General features: G+C 41.0%; 2 protein-coding genes across 2 annotated transcripts; one reads left to right on the plus strand and one right to left on the minus strand.

Annotated features, from left to right (window-relative positions):
• Positions 1–1562: 1562 nt before the first annotated feature.
• LOC112816466 (olfactory receptor 7E178-like) lies at positions 1563–11849 on the minus strand. The gene is made up of 2 exons (XM_025862969.2): positions 10944–11849; positions 1563–1577 (listed from the first exon to the last, which is right to left on the minus strand). The coding sequence occupies exons 1-2, from the start codon at positions 11847–11849 to the stop codon at positions 1563–1565; spliced, it is 921 nt and encodes a 306-aa protein (XP_025718754.2).
• LOC112816462 (olfactory receptor 7C1-like) lies at positions 6683–7615 on the plus strand. The gene has a single exon (XM_025862963.1). The coding sequence runs from the start codon at positions 6683–6685 to the stop codon at positions 7613–7615; it is 933 nt and encodes a 310-aa protein (XP_025718748.1).
• Positions 11850–17104: the final 5255 nt, after the last annotated feature.

The raw sequence follows: 17104 nt of genomic DNA on the forward strand, positions 1-17104 counted from the left end.
TGATATTGTTAAAAAACAAGACAACAGGCCCAAAATGGAGTCACTTACACCAAGCCTCATATAACCAAACAGAGATTTAATTAATCAGCTGTCCCAGCCAGAAATGGAATTTTAAAATAGCTGTCAAAATCACCTCATCAGCACTAGTTAGGTGACCTGCCTGGTGGGACCTCTGCCATCCCCTACAGGGAAAGTAACCTTGCAATAACCAACCCGCTCTTTTGCCTAGTACGTCTGCCTTATTCCTACTCCCTTCTGCCTAAAAAAGTCTTTCATTTTATATGGCTTCTTAGGGCTCCTTGGATGCTGCCCAATTCAGGTTAATTTGATACATTTATAAATATATATATATATTTTTAAATATTTATATATTTTAATATGATTGCCAATGTAGCAATAATTAGCACCTCTATCCTGTTATATAATTATCATTTCTTTTTAAAAATTTTTTATTGTTATGTTAATCACCATACATTACATCATTAGTTCTTGATGTAGTGTTCCATGATTCATTGTTTGTGCATAACATCCAGTGCTCCACGCAGAACGTGCCCTCTTTAATACCCATCACCAGGCTAACCCATCCCCCCACCCCCCTCCCCTCTAGAACCCTCAGTTTGTTTTTCAGAGTCCATCGTCTCTCATGGTTCGTCTCCCCCTCCGACTTACTCCCCTTCATTCTTCCCCTTCTGCTATCTTCTTCTATAATTATCATTTCTGTTTAGTGGTTGGAATAAGTTCTAATCTCTTAGCAAGTTTCATGATTATAATACAGAATTGCTGTCTCTATTTCACTCTACTGTGTATTAGGTCTCTAGGACTTATTTACTACTCTTTGCAAGTTTGTACACAAACTTATATAACCTCTATGCTATCCCCTCACCACCTAGCCCCTGGTAACCACCATTTTTTTCTCTGTTTTTATGAGTTCAGTTCTTAAATTCTTTTTATTTTTAGATTTTTAAGATTCAAATATAATCAACATACAGCGTTATATTAGTTTCAGGTGTACAATAGAATGATTCAACAATTCTACACATTTCTCAGTGTTCATCAAGTATACTCTTAACTGTTGAATCACTATATTGTACACCTGAAACTAATATAACACTGTGTATTAGTTACACTGGAATTAAAAAATGAAAGATAAGAAAATAGAGACAATGCAAAAAAACAAAAACAAAACAAAACAAAAAAACAACCCAACCAAGGTAAGTGTACTTTTAATCCCCTGTATCTATTTCACTCATTCCCTTACCCACCTCCCCCTGGCAAACACCAGTTTGTTCTCTGTATTTAAAGAGTCTGTTTTCTTGTCTGTTTCTTTTCTTTGCTCATTTGTTTTGTTTCTTAAAGTTCACATATGAGTGAAATCAAATGGTATTTGTCTTTCTCTGATTGACTTACTTTACTTAACATTATATCTCTAGGTCCATCCACGTTGTTGCAAATTGCTGGATGTCTTTATTTCTCATGGATGAATAATATTTCATTATGTGTATATGCATATATATATACATATATATATATATATGTATATATATATATATACCACATCTTCTTTATCCATTCATCCTTTGACAGGCACTTAGGTTGTTTCCATATCTTGGCTATTGTGAATAATGCTGCAATGAACATGGGAGTGCAGATATCTCTTCAACATTCTTTGTTGTTTTAGAAGCCTACCATGTTTTTTTCTCACTTTCAGAATTTTAATGTGATTTAATAAAAAAAAATTATCTAACATCTATTAGAGGATTTGCTATTTCAACCCAAATTGTTCTTTGAAAAACACAGCTGCCCCTCCTCTCTCAAGGCATTAGCCAGTGACCTTTTTTTATTATGGTACCTCATTTACCATTTTTTTTTAAGATTTTATTTATTTAATTGAGAGGGAGAGAATGAGACAGAGAGAGAAGGAGCAGAGGGAGAAGCAGACTCCCCGCCAAGCAGGGAGCCCAACATGGGGCTTGATCCTGGGACTCTAGGATCATGACCTGAGCTGAAGGCAGAGGCTTAACTGACTGGGCCACCCAGGCGCCCCTCTCATTTACCATTTAACTCTGGGATCTTACACAGTACTTGACCTAAGTCATTTAGTAAAGATTTGACTAATTAATTAATTAGTGACACATCTAGATTCAAAGCCCCTACCAAAATCTTTCAGATCCACTTATCCGACACCCTCTTTACCTCTTCAGTATTTTTCCCAAGGACTACCAAATGCAGAATAGGGGTCATGGGGACTCTCAGTCTCTTCCCCTGGAGATGTTGACTGGGTAAGTCTGGAATAAGGTGGGAAGCTATACGTTAACAATAGCCCCAGATGATACTTTTGATAAAGCTTACATTTTGAAACATCGCCCTAGGGCAACTGTTTCCAAAAGATTGTCCTAGAGACCAGCAAAATTTGGAACTTGTGAAAAATCCAAATTATCAGACCCAAACCCAGACCCACTGAGACAGAAACTTGGAGATGAAGCTCAGAAATCTGTTTAAAAAAGTACTCAAGGTCATCTTTGAGATGACCTTAAAGTTTGAGAACCATTACCCTAGTTACTCCTGGGACCCTTCACTACTCAGCCATGTGCCTAATGTGAATACTACAAGTCAGTTGTCCCCAGGAGAAGATCTAAGAAAGACTGGAGAGATCTTCCAAGAGAAAAGGACCCAGGAGAGAGGAGCCACAACTGGCCCCGCTGTTACTCTCCCAGGAATAAGGAATTGGCAGGTCAGAGACCCTTTCTCCTGTGTGGTCTCTGCCTTTGAGGGAATGGAAAATCCATTGATCAATTTGTCTAACAAGCTTCCGAGGGGATTCAGTCCCCAGGGTCACAAAACCTGTAACACACCAACATATAGTCACCAAGGCCCATGTACCACTCTCAAGATACTCATGCCTTCTCCAGGAGAAATCAGCCAGGCCCTGTATTACATGCCTGGCTCTGTATCTCTTCTCTTTTGGGAAACAAATCTTTCTTCATTGGCCTCCATGAGCGAACAGGATTCAGGGCAGTTGGTCCCTGTGGTGAGCCCGCATTGCCAAGCATGTATAGTCTAGTAAGTGTTGTGGGGAAACAGGGAAAAGAGGTGGTTGGGTAGAAAGGGCATTGACTACTGTTAAGCATATGGCAGGGACACCCTATGATGTCTAAGCAGAAGGAGCTCTAGGGACCAATTGCTTGGGAGGGTGAATGGCTATACTACTTGTTCAAAGTCGCTGTTGTGAGTGAGCTTTTACTTTGGTCTCATGTTATTTGGGTGGGTGGTTGATGGAGATTATAAAGATGAAGAAGAGGCTAAGCACCCAGTCCACTCTTGGATACCATAGCACTTTCTAGAACCACACTGTATAGTGACACAGTTACCAGTCGGAGTTGTACAAATGGATGCCCCCAGGTACTGCTAGGTTTTTAGGTCTTTTACTTTAAGTACTGATTTGTTTTCTCCTACCTGGCCCCAAAACTCCAGAGCCTCCATCTTCACTCAGCCTAGACAAATCCTTTCTGAATCCTTCTTTGCCACCTTCATTTGTTGGGGAACATCTTCTGTTTCTTCAAAAAGACCTTTCTTCCTCTTTCTTCACCCTTATCTGTGGTTCTTACAGAGATTTTCAAGAGTGAAGAGTCTGTGTTCCCTGGTATCTAGGGCCACAGTATATAAAAAGACAGGGGCAGGGTGGATAAGGGAGGAAAAGGGAGGCGCACAGTAAAGTCTAACATCCAGTCCCCTCTTGACATTCTACCCTTTTGCTCTGGGAACATTCTGGGAGACATTGAAACTCACATGTCCCTTTCTCATAGTTCCCCTTGATTGCACCTGGGAATCAGGTCTCATCCTTAAGTAGGGACATGGAGTCATTAGCAAGACATTGGATTAACTTTTTCACCTCTTCTCACCTTTGTTCCTCTTCCTTAAGACAAGTGGCATGGTCCCTTCAACATTAATGATGTGAGGATTCCCAACCCCATTCCCTTTGACCCTAGTTTTGCCTGCTTTAAATGTATCTTTCACTCCAGGTGCCGGGGAAAATTGTGATATGGATCATGTTACTCCTTTGGTCACAGTCCCTAAATAGCCCCTATCCTTTATCCATTATTTTTTTCAAGGTTCCCAGAGATGTAGTCTCTGTTCATCTCTCCAACCTCATTCTTCACTGTTCCCATGTCCAACTTTGTGCCTCAGCAAATTGCTAAGAGCACCCTGTCCCATGCTGCTTTTTGCTTCCTTTTCCCTTGCTGCCTTCTGTATCAGAAAAGCCCATACTCAATCATCAACCTAGACAACTCCTTGCCCAGGGATCTCTTCCTCCAGGAATGCCTCCCTGACTCCATCACTTCAGGCTGAATTTGGGGTTCCTTTCTGTACTTCACTTTGCAGACTGCCTTTATCTTAGCATTTAATTCACTGAATTACAATGTCAGGCTTCTGCATCCATCACTACCCCTGGAAGGTGGGGTTCCTCAGGACAAAACAACATCATTAATCTTTGTAATCCCAACAGCTAACACTTTGTCTATCCCAAAGAAGCCCTTCTTGCACTAGACACTAGAAACAGAAGACAAACATGTATTTGGTGCATAAATTAAGGAGAAAGTGTAAATGACAAATGGTTGTATCCTCCACCTCTAATTTCTAACCTCTGGCCCTAAGATAAAATGTTTCTAATGTGTGGGAAACTCTTTCTTAAGATGAATGCTATTCCTTATTTTATGACCCATTTGAATCACAATACAGCACCTGTAAGAAATGAAATTGTTTTCCTAGATTCTAATGCAGTTGATGTTGTTAACACACACAGCATACTCCAGGAAATACCCAGAATTGTGGGCATTTCCTGTGCACTCTCTGATAGTCTGCTCAACAAATCAGATTGGAATGCAAGAGAGTAAGCCACACTTATTAGAATTCAAGGGAATCTTTTACAAACTATCATACTTTAAAGATGAGTCATGACCATTTGCCTAGAATACCTCTCACCAGAAGCCAGCAGAGATGATTGCAAACTGCTCACCCCACCAAGGGTCAGAACAAAGATGTTATTCACAGTCAAACAATTTGCCTCTGATATAATCATTTTTATCATTCCAGAAATACTATCGGGTTTGGGTTTTTGTGGGTTTTCTTTTTTTGAGATAAAATAGGCATGTAACAGGGATGCCTGGGTGGCTCAGTCAGTTAAGCATCTGCCTTCACCTCGGGTCATGATCTCAGGGTCCTGGGATCGAGCCCCGCGTTGGGCTCCCTACTCAGTGGGGAGCCTGCTTCTCCCTCTCCCTCTGCTTGTGCTCTCTCTGTCAAATAAATAAAACCTTTAAAAAAAATGGCATGTAACATTATATTAGTTTCAGGTGTACAACATAATGATTCAATATATTGCACATATAGAGGTCCCTGAGTGGCTCAGTCAGTTAAGCGTCTGCCTTCGGCTCAGGTCATGATCCCAAGTGTCTTGGAATCAAGCCTCGCATCAGGCTCCCTGCTCAGTGGGGAGCCTGCTTCTCTCTCTCCCTCTGCCGTTCCCCCTGCCTATGCTCAATCTCTCTCTTTCTCTCTGTCAAATAAATAAATAAAATCTCTCTCTATATATACATATATGTACATATATATAGCACATATAATATTTGACATATTATCACCACAATAAGTTTAGTTAACATCTGCCACTACACAGTTACAAAAATTTTTTTTCTTGTGGAAAACTTTTTTTTTTTTTAAGATTTTATTTATTTATTTATTTGACAGAGCAGGAACACAAGGAGGGGAGCTGTAGGCAGAGAGAGAGGGAAAAGCAGGCTCCCCGCTGAACAAGGAGCCCAACGCAGGGTTCAATCCCAGGACCCTGGGATTGTGACCTGAGCCAAAGGCAGACGCTTAACCGACGGAACCACCCAGGTGTTCCTTCCCCCAATATTTAAAGAGCACCATTGAGGGTGACTCAAAATTCTCCTTGTGACCTTTGTAGTATTTTATCTTATGGTACCAAAATGGTTGAAACCTTGATATCTACGTTTCCATTGGACATTTTCACCAATTCTTAACTTCACAGATGAAGGATATTTTGTCAAGCAACAAATGTCCAGGAAGCCTCTGGCCCTGGCCCTGCAGGATGTTGATAGCTCCTGGTACACTAAGCATTAAGAATTTGTTCATGTGGTTTGTTATTTGATAAAAACATTTTCTTTTTCCTCCTTTCTTTTTCTTAAGGAGTAAACCTACATTCTACTCATCCTGAAATAGTCTATCCAGATATTTGAGATACTCTCAAATTTTCTCACCTCTGAGACATAGTTATCTCACCCTTTTTTTGGGTCCCAGATAAGGCAGATAATCCACATTAAGTTACTGAGGTTCACCAGACCTCTTGTTCCACATTTGTGTTAGAGTGAGTTTGGACCACTTTATCGCTAAGGTCCAAAGTGCTTCTTAACTTTTTAGATTTGATGATTCTAAATAAAGAGGATAAATGAGTGTCCCAGAGGCCGATGGACGGGGGTTGATCAACATTATTAAATGTTGCATGTAATGAATAACAGAATGTATTATTCTGTTGTAATGTTAAGGCTATTATGCCCAGTGCTTCACTTCAGGAAATAAAAGTAATAGAGAGACTCTAGAATCTATCCAATGCCTATTTCATGTTCATTCCCTGCTTCAATCATCTAGCTGATGGGTTGGTAACATGGAACCAAGAAATCAAACAAGTGTTACAGAATTTTTACTCCTGGGATTTTCCCAAGCCTCAGTGTATCAACCCCTTCTCTTTGGTCTATTCCTGTCCATGTACCTGGTCACTGTGCTCGGGAACCTGCTCATCATCCTGGCCATCAGCTCGGACTCCCACCTCCACACCCCCATGTACTTCTTCCTCTCCAACTTGTCCTTTGCTGACATCAGTTTCGTCTCCACCACAGTCCCTAAGATGCTGGTGAACATCCAAACACAAAGCAAATCCATCACCTATGCAGGTTGCATCACCCAGATGTATTTTTTTATGGTTTTTGGAGGTCTGGACACTTTTCTCCTCACTGTGATGGCCTATGACCGGTTTGTGGCCATCTGTCACCCCTTGCACTACCCAGTCATCATGAATCCACGGCTCTGTGGCCTCCTGGTTCTCATGTCCTGGCTCATCAGCTTGTCATACTCCCTGATCCAGAGTCTGTTGATATTACGGTTGTCCTTCTGCACCAACTGGGTAATTCCACACTTTTACTGTGAACTTGCCAAGGCCCTCACACTTGCCTGCTCAGACACATTGGTCAATCATATCCTGCTATATATGGTAACTAGCCTTCTTGGCATTGTTCCCTTCTCCGGGATCCTTTTCTCCTATACCCGAATTGCCTCCTCAATTCTGAGAATCCCAACAGCTAATGGGAAGTATAAGGCATTTTCTACCTGTGCATCTCACCTGTCTGTGGTTTCTTTATTCTATGGGACAGGGCTTGGTGTGTATCTCAGTTCTGATGCATCTTCCTGGAGGGGCATGATCATCTCGGTGATGTACACCATGGTCACCCCAATGCTGAACCCCTTCATCTACAGCCTACGGAACAGGGACATCAAGAGGGCTCTACAAAACATTTTGGGGAGAACACCCTATGTTCAGTGATAGGAATACTAGTCCTGGGTTTTTGAACTAATAGGAATAGCAGCAATTGGCTAAAGAAATCCTGCCTCTTAATCACATTGAGTTTTGCTTCTCACCCGTCCTTCATAAGTGACTTTGCTCAGAATTGCCTTGCCAGTACTTTTTCTTATGTACTTTAACTTCTTACGTTGACTGCTCTGTTATCCTCAGTTCTACTCTCCATATCCCCTCCTTTTACTTTCCTTAATAGGAAAGTGCAGTAATCTGCACCTCAGCTTGGATTTCTAGTGCTGCGGCCACTTTAAGTACCAATTCAGAATAGTTGCATGAGGATTATGAAATAGTGCATTTTATCAATAACAATTGCTAGCTCCTATTTACTAAGCACTTTTGGTGTGCCAGGCTACAGTAGGTATCTGGAACGCAGCAGTGAAGAGGAAAAAAATAGACAAAAATCTTTGCCCTCATAGAACATAAATCCAGGATCCCAGTTTCTCTGATCACATTTTATGTCCAAACACAATATATATACTGATGGATAAATTATTTATTTGGTTATTAGCAAGGTTGAAATTTTCTCCATATGTTTATTGAGTGCATTTCCAAACATCTCTGAGTTTGGGTTTCCAGATTCCTTAAACTTTTCAATGGGTACCTCCCTGCTGCCCCCAGGGAGGCATTGAATGAATGAATGCTCCCATTCCTCTTCTCCTTTCCTTGAATTTTCCCATTCCTGAGCTCAGTGTTGGGTTTGTAATTCAAAGAATATTGCGGACCATTTCAACTACCTTGGAAATGTCTTTAAAATTTTCTCAAATAAATTGTATTAGTAACAGGGTGTCCCACATTGAGTTTCTTGCAGTGCAGACTCTTAGACAATGATTAACACGCAGGATGTTTACGAGGCAGTGTTCCTGGAATAAACACCGGGGAAGGGCAGATGTGTAGTAAGGAATTTGGCCTCACCTGAAGAGAGATAAGGCCTTTGGTCCCAGCTCCCAGTAGGTAACATTTAAACATTTGAAATTTCCCCTAGTGATAGGAGTTATTGATTATTCATGGAAGGCCTCATGGACCACACCTGATAGTTTATGCTCATGAAATGACTCAGGATGGGGGTTGGCCATGCCAAAAAAACCAGCCATGTGATTAAAGGGTTGGAGCTTTGGGCAAAGTGATATCAGCCCAACCTCAGGAGGGAGACTGAAAACTGAGTTCAACCATGCAGGCCATAATTCAACTAATCATATCTATATAATGAAGCCTCAATAAAAGTTCTGGACACTGGAGCTCAGGTGATCTACCTGGCTGGTAACAGTCTTTGAGTAGTGTCACACATATGTCCCAGGAAAAGGTAATGGGTCTGGATTCCAAGGAAAGAGGACAACAAGAAGCTTCACATATGGGATGTTCCAGACCTTGCATTATGTGTATCTTTTGTCTGAATCTAATTTGTATTGTTTTGTTGTAATAAAACTGCAATCACAGTATACTGCTTCTTGAGTTCTGTGAGTCATTCTAGTGCATTATCAAGGCAGTCCTCTCAGTTTGAATCATTCTAGCAAATTATCAAATGTGAAAAAGTTCCCAAATTTGTATCCAACTGGTCTGATGTGAGAGTGGACCCCTGAACTTGTGGCTGGTGTCAGAAGTGAGGGCAATCTTATGGTTTGACAAATTCTTTGCAGCAAAGAGGAACACTGGAAAAAGTCAAGCCAAGCTGAAGTCCATCAAAGACCTCCAAAAACCAGCAGGGAGCTCTGGAGCTAAGATGATCTCTTAGAGTTGGCTGGAATTAGGGCAAAAGGTACAAACCTTTACACCCCCACATGAAACAGTTATCGGATGTGGGCTGCCCCAGGAAGGAGGCATGACCTTGCTGAGGTGGATCCCTATAGGGGTTGATTGCCGAGGGTTGAGAAACACCCAACATTTGAAGCAACATGTCCCTTATTCCTGACAGGAGATCTTTTTTTGTGTGTGTGTGTGGAAAAATAACATAAAATTTTCCACCTTAACCATTTTTAAGTGTATAGATCAGTGGTATTAAGTACATTCACAACCATCACTACCATACATCTCTAGAACTTTTCCACCTTCCCAAACTGAAACTCTGTCCCATTAAACACTAATCCCATCTTTTCCTCCCCCAGCTGCTGGCTCCCACCATTCTACTCTCTGTCTCTGTGAAATTGACTATTGTAGGCATCTTATATAAGTGGAACTATACAGTATTTGTCCCTTTGTGTCTGGTTATGTAATATGATTGAGGAGAAATTAGATGGAATAGGAAAAACAATCATCAGGAAAACTGGGATCATCTCTGCTCTGGTGGTTCCTCTCCCATCTACTCCTTGGGAATCATATATCCCAGTTTTCCTAGGGAAGTCCCAGGAAACTTGATAACTGTTTATTCAAACTCAATATTAATAGGGTCCCATTTCAGTTTCAAAAGGAAATTAAATAGTTATCCTACTCGCTCAAAAATCTGATCAAGATGGGGCACCGGGGTGGCTCAGTTGGTTGAGCATCTGACTCTTGATCTCAGCTCTGGTCTTTAGCTTACAGTCATGGGTTCAAACTCTGTGTTGGGCTCTGCGCTGGTTGTGGAGCCTACTTAAAAATATATACGCATAGGGGCGCCTGGGTGGCTCAGTCGTTAAGCGTCTGCCTTCGGCTCGGGTCGTGATCCCAGGGTCCTGGGATGGAGCCCTGCATCGGGCTCCCTGCTCCGCGGGAGGCCTGCTTCTCCCTCTGACCCTCCCCCTGCTTGTGTTCCCTCTCTCGCTGTGTCTCTCTCTGTCAAATAAGTAAATAAAATCTTTAAAAAAAATATATATATATATATACATATATCTGACCAAGCTCATTAAGGCACAAAAATGTATTTGATGTTTTGGTCCTTAATGTAGGATTTAGATCCTCTTAACAAATAGGGGAGGAAATCATAGGAAAATAACAAGAAAGAGAGAGTTGTGATTATTTTGCAATGATAGAAACAAGACTGCTCATGACCAAGAGTCTTAGGTAATGCATAAAGAAAATGAGAGGGGTATACAGATATATGCATAATCCTGCAGGGACTATGATTTAAGTGGGGAGTCCAAAATAATCTCCCAATTCCATTAGAGCTACACTAACAGGAATAATCGTGTAAGCAAAAAGCAGAGATCCATATAGGTACATATAGCTACGTAGACATAGGTACATATAGGTACATACACATGGTATACCATGTGGCTGCAGATTCAGAATTTCTTGTGCATATTTGATTTGCTGCATTTTCCAGTTCTATGAACCAAAAGGGATAAGACAGATGCTGAGATTAGGCTGTTCTGCTGATCATCCCCCACAGTGCCCTCTTGATGTCCCTGTTCCTCAGGCTGTAGATGAAGGGATTCAGCATGGGGGTGACCACAGTGTACATTACTGAGGCCACTGCACCCTTCCTGGGGGAGGGGGAGATGGGGGAGCTGAGGTACACTCCAAGACCTGTTCCGTAAAACAAGCAAACAACCAACAGGTGAGAGCCACAGGTAGAAAAGGCTTTGTACTTCCCACCTGTGGATGGGACTCTCAGAATGGAGGAAACAATTCTGGTATAAGAGCAAAGGATCCCTGAGAGTGGAACACCACCAAAAATGGCACCAATAAAATACATTAGTATAGTGTTGATGGAGGTATCAGAGCAGGCAAGGTGGAGAAGTTGAGGTGCATCACAAAAGAAATGATGAATTTCCACATTTGTGCAGAAGGTAAGTTGTGACACCATCAAACAGTGAATCTGAGATTCCAAAAGGCTGCTAAAAAATGACACCAGGACCAACAAGCCACAGAGGCATGGGTTCATGATGACTGGGTAGTTCAGGGGGTGAGAAATGGCCACAAACCGGTCATAGGCCATCACAGCCAGGAGTAGATTGTCCAAACACCCAAATAGAAAAAAAAAGGACATCTGAGTTAGGCAGCCTGCATAGGTGATAGATTTGCTATGTGTTTGAATGTTCACCAGCATCTTTGGGATGGTGGTAGAGATGAAACAGATGTCAACAGAGGACAGGTTGGAGAGGAAGAAGTACATGGGGATGTGGAGGTGGGAGTCCGAGCTGACAACCAGGATGATGAGCAGGTTCCCGAGCACAGTGACCAGATACATGGACAGAAACAGCCCAAAGAGAAAGGGCTGCAGTTCTGGATCATCTGAGAGGCCCAGGAGGAGGAACTCTGAGACAGTTGTTAGATTCTGTGGTTCCATGCAGGTGGGACACCTCTTGAAAAAGAAAAGAACATTGAATAAACAAAACAAGTATAGAGACACCCAGCTAAGTGTGCATATTTTGATTCAAGCAATTCACAAGTAAAGTAGTCACGGAGCAGACATCCCATTACCTTCAGCAACATTTCTCAGTTGTAAACTCTTCTTGGAACTGTTTCCTTATTGGTGTCTGGGCTATTCATCTGTTTCTGTATATGCCCACCATGAAGACATTGAGCCAAAGAATGTTAGAGAAACATATAAATATATAAACATAGAAATACTTAGTTATGCTTGCTTCAGAACTCATATTTGTTGCCAGTAAAAATTGAAGTTTTCTTGCTTTCCCTGCATGATCGCATTCCCCTACACTTCAGTTGTCCAAAGGCAAACACTGTCATGAATGTGGTAGATATATTTTCCTTTCAATGTTTCCATAATATTAGTATTGATTTATGTATTCATAAATAGGTTTTTTAAAAGTTTACTTAATATTATACTAATGCACATGTTGTTTCCTGAGTTCTCACTTGCCACAGTAATGTATTTTAAGTGTCTGTGAAGCATACACATCTATTTCAAGCACTTCAAATGAGGCATAGTATTACCTGAAAGATAAATTTTATTTTATTTTTAATTTCTTTTTTTATTATTATGTTCAGTTAGTCAACATATAGTACATCATTAGTTTTTGATGTAGTGTTCAATGATTCATTAGTTGCGTATAACACCCAGTGCCCATCACAACACGTGCCCTCCTTGATACCCATCACCTGGCTACTCCATCTCCCCACCCCCCTCCCTTCTGAAACCTTCAGTTTGTTTCCCAGAGTCCAAAGTCTCTCATGGTTTACCTCCCTCTCTGATTTCTCCCCATTCAGTTTTTCCTCCCTTTCTCTGTTGTCCTCGGCACTATTTCTTATGCTCTTATTACAATACTCCCTTTTTGTTTTTTAAAGATTTTATTTATTTATTTCAAGAGACACAGAGAGAGAGAGAGAGAGTGCAAGCAGGAGGAGGGACAGAGGTAAAGGGAGAAAGAGAATCTTCAGCAGGCTTCACACTGAGCGCAGAGCCTGATATGGGGCCCCATCTCAGGACCCTGAGATCATGACCTGAGCTGAAATCAGGAGTTGGACACTTAACTGACCTAGCCACCCAGGCACCCTTATTACAATATTCCTAATAAAATTCTTGTGCCCACCTCCATATTACACAAATGAGAATTTCTGTAATATATCAGCATAAAAGATGATAGAATTGTAAAAATAAATATATGTACAATTTTACTATTAATTATCTACATTTATTTTCCTAATAGAAAGTGAGGACAAAATCAGCTTCATGCTTTTATTGTCAAGGTATAGAATCAGAAAGATCCCTGGAGTCTGGGTGCAATGGTCTTTCCATGATAGATCCACATGAAAATTCCTATCTTGTATAAGGAATAATATTTTCATATCACAGATTTCCAAAATAGGTTGCAAAGTGTTTTACTATTCATAGAAAATCCTATGATCTATAATATTCATGTAGTAAAGGCCCCTGTAAACCACTTACCCCATTTCCTAATTCACAGATGAACTTACAAAATCCCAAGAGAAGGAATTGGTGGTCCTGTTTCTGTTTACTCATCTGGAACTAAAGCATGTTTGAAAAGAAAGCAATCATTCCACACTGGTGGAGTGCACAGAGCCCTGAGATGGGAATCAGACTAAAGTATATGTCAACATCTCAACCTCTCTGTGCTGGTATTCCCTATCTAGAAATGGGGAGAACAGCATCCATTTCAAGATACATGTGGCACCTAAAAGAGGTTTGCACCCGATAAATATTGAGTCATGGTTTGTAAATCAAAATTTGCATTGTTATTGGAATGGTGGGTTTATTGATGAAACCCAATCCTAAGAAAGGTTTAATGACTTTTACTGTATTATATGTCAGAGAGGTAGAAGCCTATCATGTCCCAGGAAATTCACTGAAGAATGGGTGGAAATTAGGGTGCCTGGGTGACCCCATTGGTTAAGCATCCAACTCTTGATTTCGGCTCAGGTTCTGATCTCAGTGTTGTAGAATTAAGTCTGCCCCCAACCACCTCTCCCTCTCTAAAAAGAAAAAGGAAAAGAATGGGTGGAAATCCTAAAATATGTCTCAGTTCATGCAATAAGATTTTTCTCCCTTTCTCTTTTTCTCTCTTTTAATTTTCATCTTTATGAAAATCTCTAGTAATTTTTAAACATAGATTCTATTAAGTGGAAAATGATAGGTTTCTTAGAAAATCTGTGGCATAGATACACACAAGCACTGTTTTATTTTTCATCTAGATCTATGAAATGTCATTGGAAGGAAGAGAAGCACCCAGTGCATGAAAGCCACATTAGACATGTCTATGCCCTGTTTCTGAGAACCAAAGAAGGGCGGGCCTATTCAATATTTATCAGAGATCGCTGTTTTTCTTGCAGCCTACTCTGTGCCAAGCAAAGTAAAAGCTCTGAGAAATCAGAAATGAATGTGATTCAGTTGTTTCGCTCCAAACACTCAGTACCTGCATAAGGACAAAAAAAAAAAAAAAGTGTTCTCTCAGGATCTAGGAAAAACTGAATCTCCTGATCACAGGATATTTTAGTTGGATAGATGGTGCTTAGCCTTGATAATGACAACAACAACAACAATAATAATACCTAAAATTTACCTTGTCCTTACTATAAGCATCTATCACATATTTAGTCACATGTTCAGTGCTCATATTAATTCTTTTTTTTTTTAAAGATTTTATTTATTTATTTGAGAGGGAGAGACACAGCGAGAGAGGGAACACAAGCAGGGGGGGTGGGAGAGGGAGAAGCAGACTCCCCGCAGAGCGGGGAGCCCAATGTGGGGCTCAATCCCAGGACTCTGGGATCATGACCTGAGCCAAAGGCAGGCACTTAATGACTGAGCCACCCAGGCGCCCGCTCATCTTAAGTCTTAGTGCAGTTGTATAAACTGGCTCAAAGACATTAAGAACTTGCCCAGTGTCATACAGATGAAAAGTAGAGCAGATAAGGTTCAAAGTTAAATGGTGGGTCTCTGAGGCCCATGCACTGAACTTGTTTGCTCTGTTTCCCTGCACTTCAGAGAATTTAAGCAGAAGTCCAGAGGTCTTTTCCAAAATTGCTAAGATAATCTTTGAACCGTTTCTTATTTCCTAACTAAGAATGGAATCTAACATCCTGACTCCATATCTCCCTCAGAGATCAAAACGGCTTAAAATATAAGAATGGGGTAGGAAGTGGAATATGAAGCAAAATCTGAGAGCAGGGGCAAGAAAGATAGCTGCCCTGAATTGTCATGAGCTGACTTTTTATGGTCTCTACCTTCATCTCAGCCATCGTTTCTATAGTTGATGCAGCAAGTGATACCAACTGCTCTCTGGCTAGCATGAACGCCCTAAAGGGAAGAGCACAGTGAGTGGAGGTCTCTGCCTGGAGTAACAGGAAAGAGATGTATGAATAGGGTAGGCAGGAGAGAATACTGCCTAGGTACCCTGTGAATAGTCTCACTGTCTGCATTCAAACCTGAATTCATCCCCTGTCTATCCCAGGACCTGGTAAAACTTAAAAAGCTTCTGCACAGCAAAGGAAACAATCAACAAAACTAAAAGGCAAGCTACAGAATGGGAGAAGATATTTGCAAATGACATATCTGATAAAGGGTTAGTATCGAAAACATATATAAAGAACTTATAAAACTCAACACCCAAAAAAACCAATAATCCAATTAAAATATGAGCAGAAGACATGAATAGACATTTTTTCAAAGAAGACATATGGATGGCCAGCAGACACATGAAAAGATGCTCAACATCCCTCATTATCAGGGAAATGCAAATCAAAACTACAATGAGATATCGCCTCACACCTGTCAGAATGGCTAAAATCAGCAACACAAGAGACAAGAGTTGGTGAGGATGTGGAGAAAAAGGAATGCTCATGCTCTGTTGGTGGGAATGCAAACTGGTGCGGCCACTCTGGAAAACGGTATAGAGGTTCCTCAAAAAGTTAAAAATAGAACTACCCAGGGCTCCTGGGTGGCTCAGTTGCTAAGCGTCTGCCTTCGGCTCAGGTCATGATCCTGGGGGCCTGGGTTTGAGCCCCGCATCAAGTTCCCAGGGGGAGCCTGCGTCTCCCTCTCCCATTCCCTCTCTCTCTCAGCAGGAAGCCTGCATCTCCCTCTCCCACTCCCCCTGCTTGTGTTCCCTTTCTCATTGTGCTTCTCTATGTCAAATACATAAATAAAATCTTTAAAAAAAAAAGTAGAACTACCCTATGATCCAGTAACTGCACTACTAGGCATTTACCCAAAGGATACAAAAATACTGATTCAAAGGGGTACATGCACCCTGATGTTTATAGCATAGCAGCATTATCAATAATAGCCAAACTATGGAAACTGCCCAAGTGTCCACTGACTCATGCATGGAATGAGATCTTGCCATTTGCAATGACATGTATGGAGCTAAAGAGTATTATGCTAAGCAAAATAAGTCAGTCAGAAAAAGACGAATACCATATGATTTCACTCAGATGTGGAATTTAAGAAAAAAACAAACCAGCAAAGGGGAAAAAAGAGAGAGAAAGGAAAACCAGGAAACAGACTCAACTATAGAAAACAAACTGATGATCACCAGAGGAGAGGTGGGTAGGAGGATGGAGGAAACAGGTGATGGGGATGAAGGAGTGCACTTGTCCTGATGAGCACTGGGTGATGTATGGAAGTGCGGATTCACTATATTGTACAACTGAAACTAATAGTACACTGTATGTTAACTAACTGGAATTTAAATAAAAACTTTTTTAAAAAGGTGGGTTGATGAAAAAATAAATAAAATCAGGAAGTGAAAAAAAATATCGTGCTCCTATCCTTAACTCTGAAATGATGATAATGGATGTTGCTGTCTTTCAGGGGGGTGGTAATACAGATAAAAGGTAGCAAGCTATGTAGAAAATTTATCTCAGTGTCTCGCACTTGGAGTCCCAAGGTAAAAGTTTGTAACATTGTGGTTACTGATATCTTTCCATCATCACCATCACCATCACCTACATGATCATTTGGAAGACTTAGGGGGCAGTTAAGAAGGACCTATTTCCTGCTCTGATGGGGAAGATGCCCAAGGGAGATAGAACTAGCATGAGACAAAAATAGAAATCTAAATAAGAGTTCTAGGATCCCCACCAGAGCCAACACCACTAGGTCTTTATAGGGCTTTGAGTTGA

The sequence above is a fragment of the Callorhinus ursinus genome, unplaced genomic scaffold, assembly GCF_003265705.2.
Source record: "Callorhinus ursinus isolate GAN/ISIS: 27379988/994484 unplaced genomic scaffold, GSC_fseal_2.0 scaffold82, whole genome shotgun sequence".
NCBI lineage: Eukaryota > Metazoa > Chordata > Mammalia > Carnivora > Otariidae > Callorhinus > Callorhinus ursinus.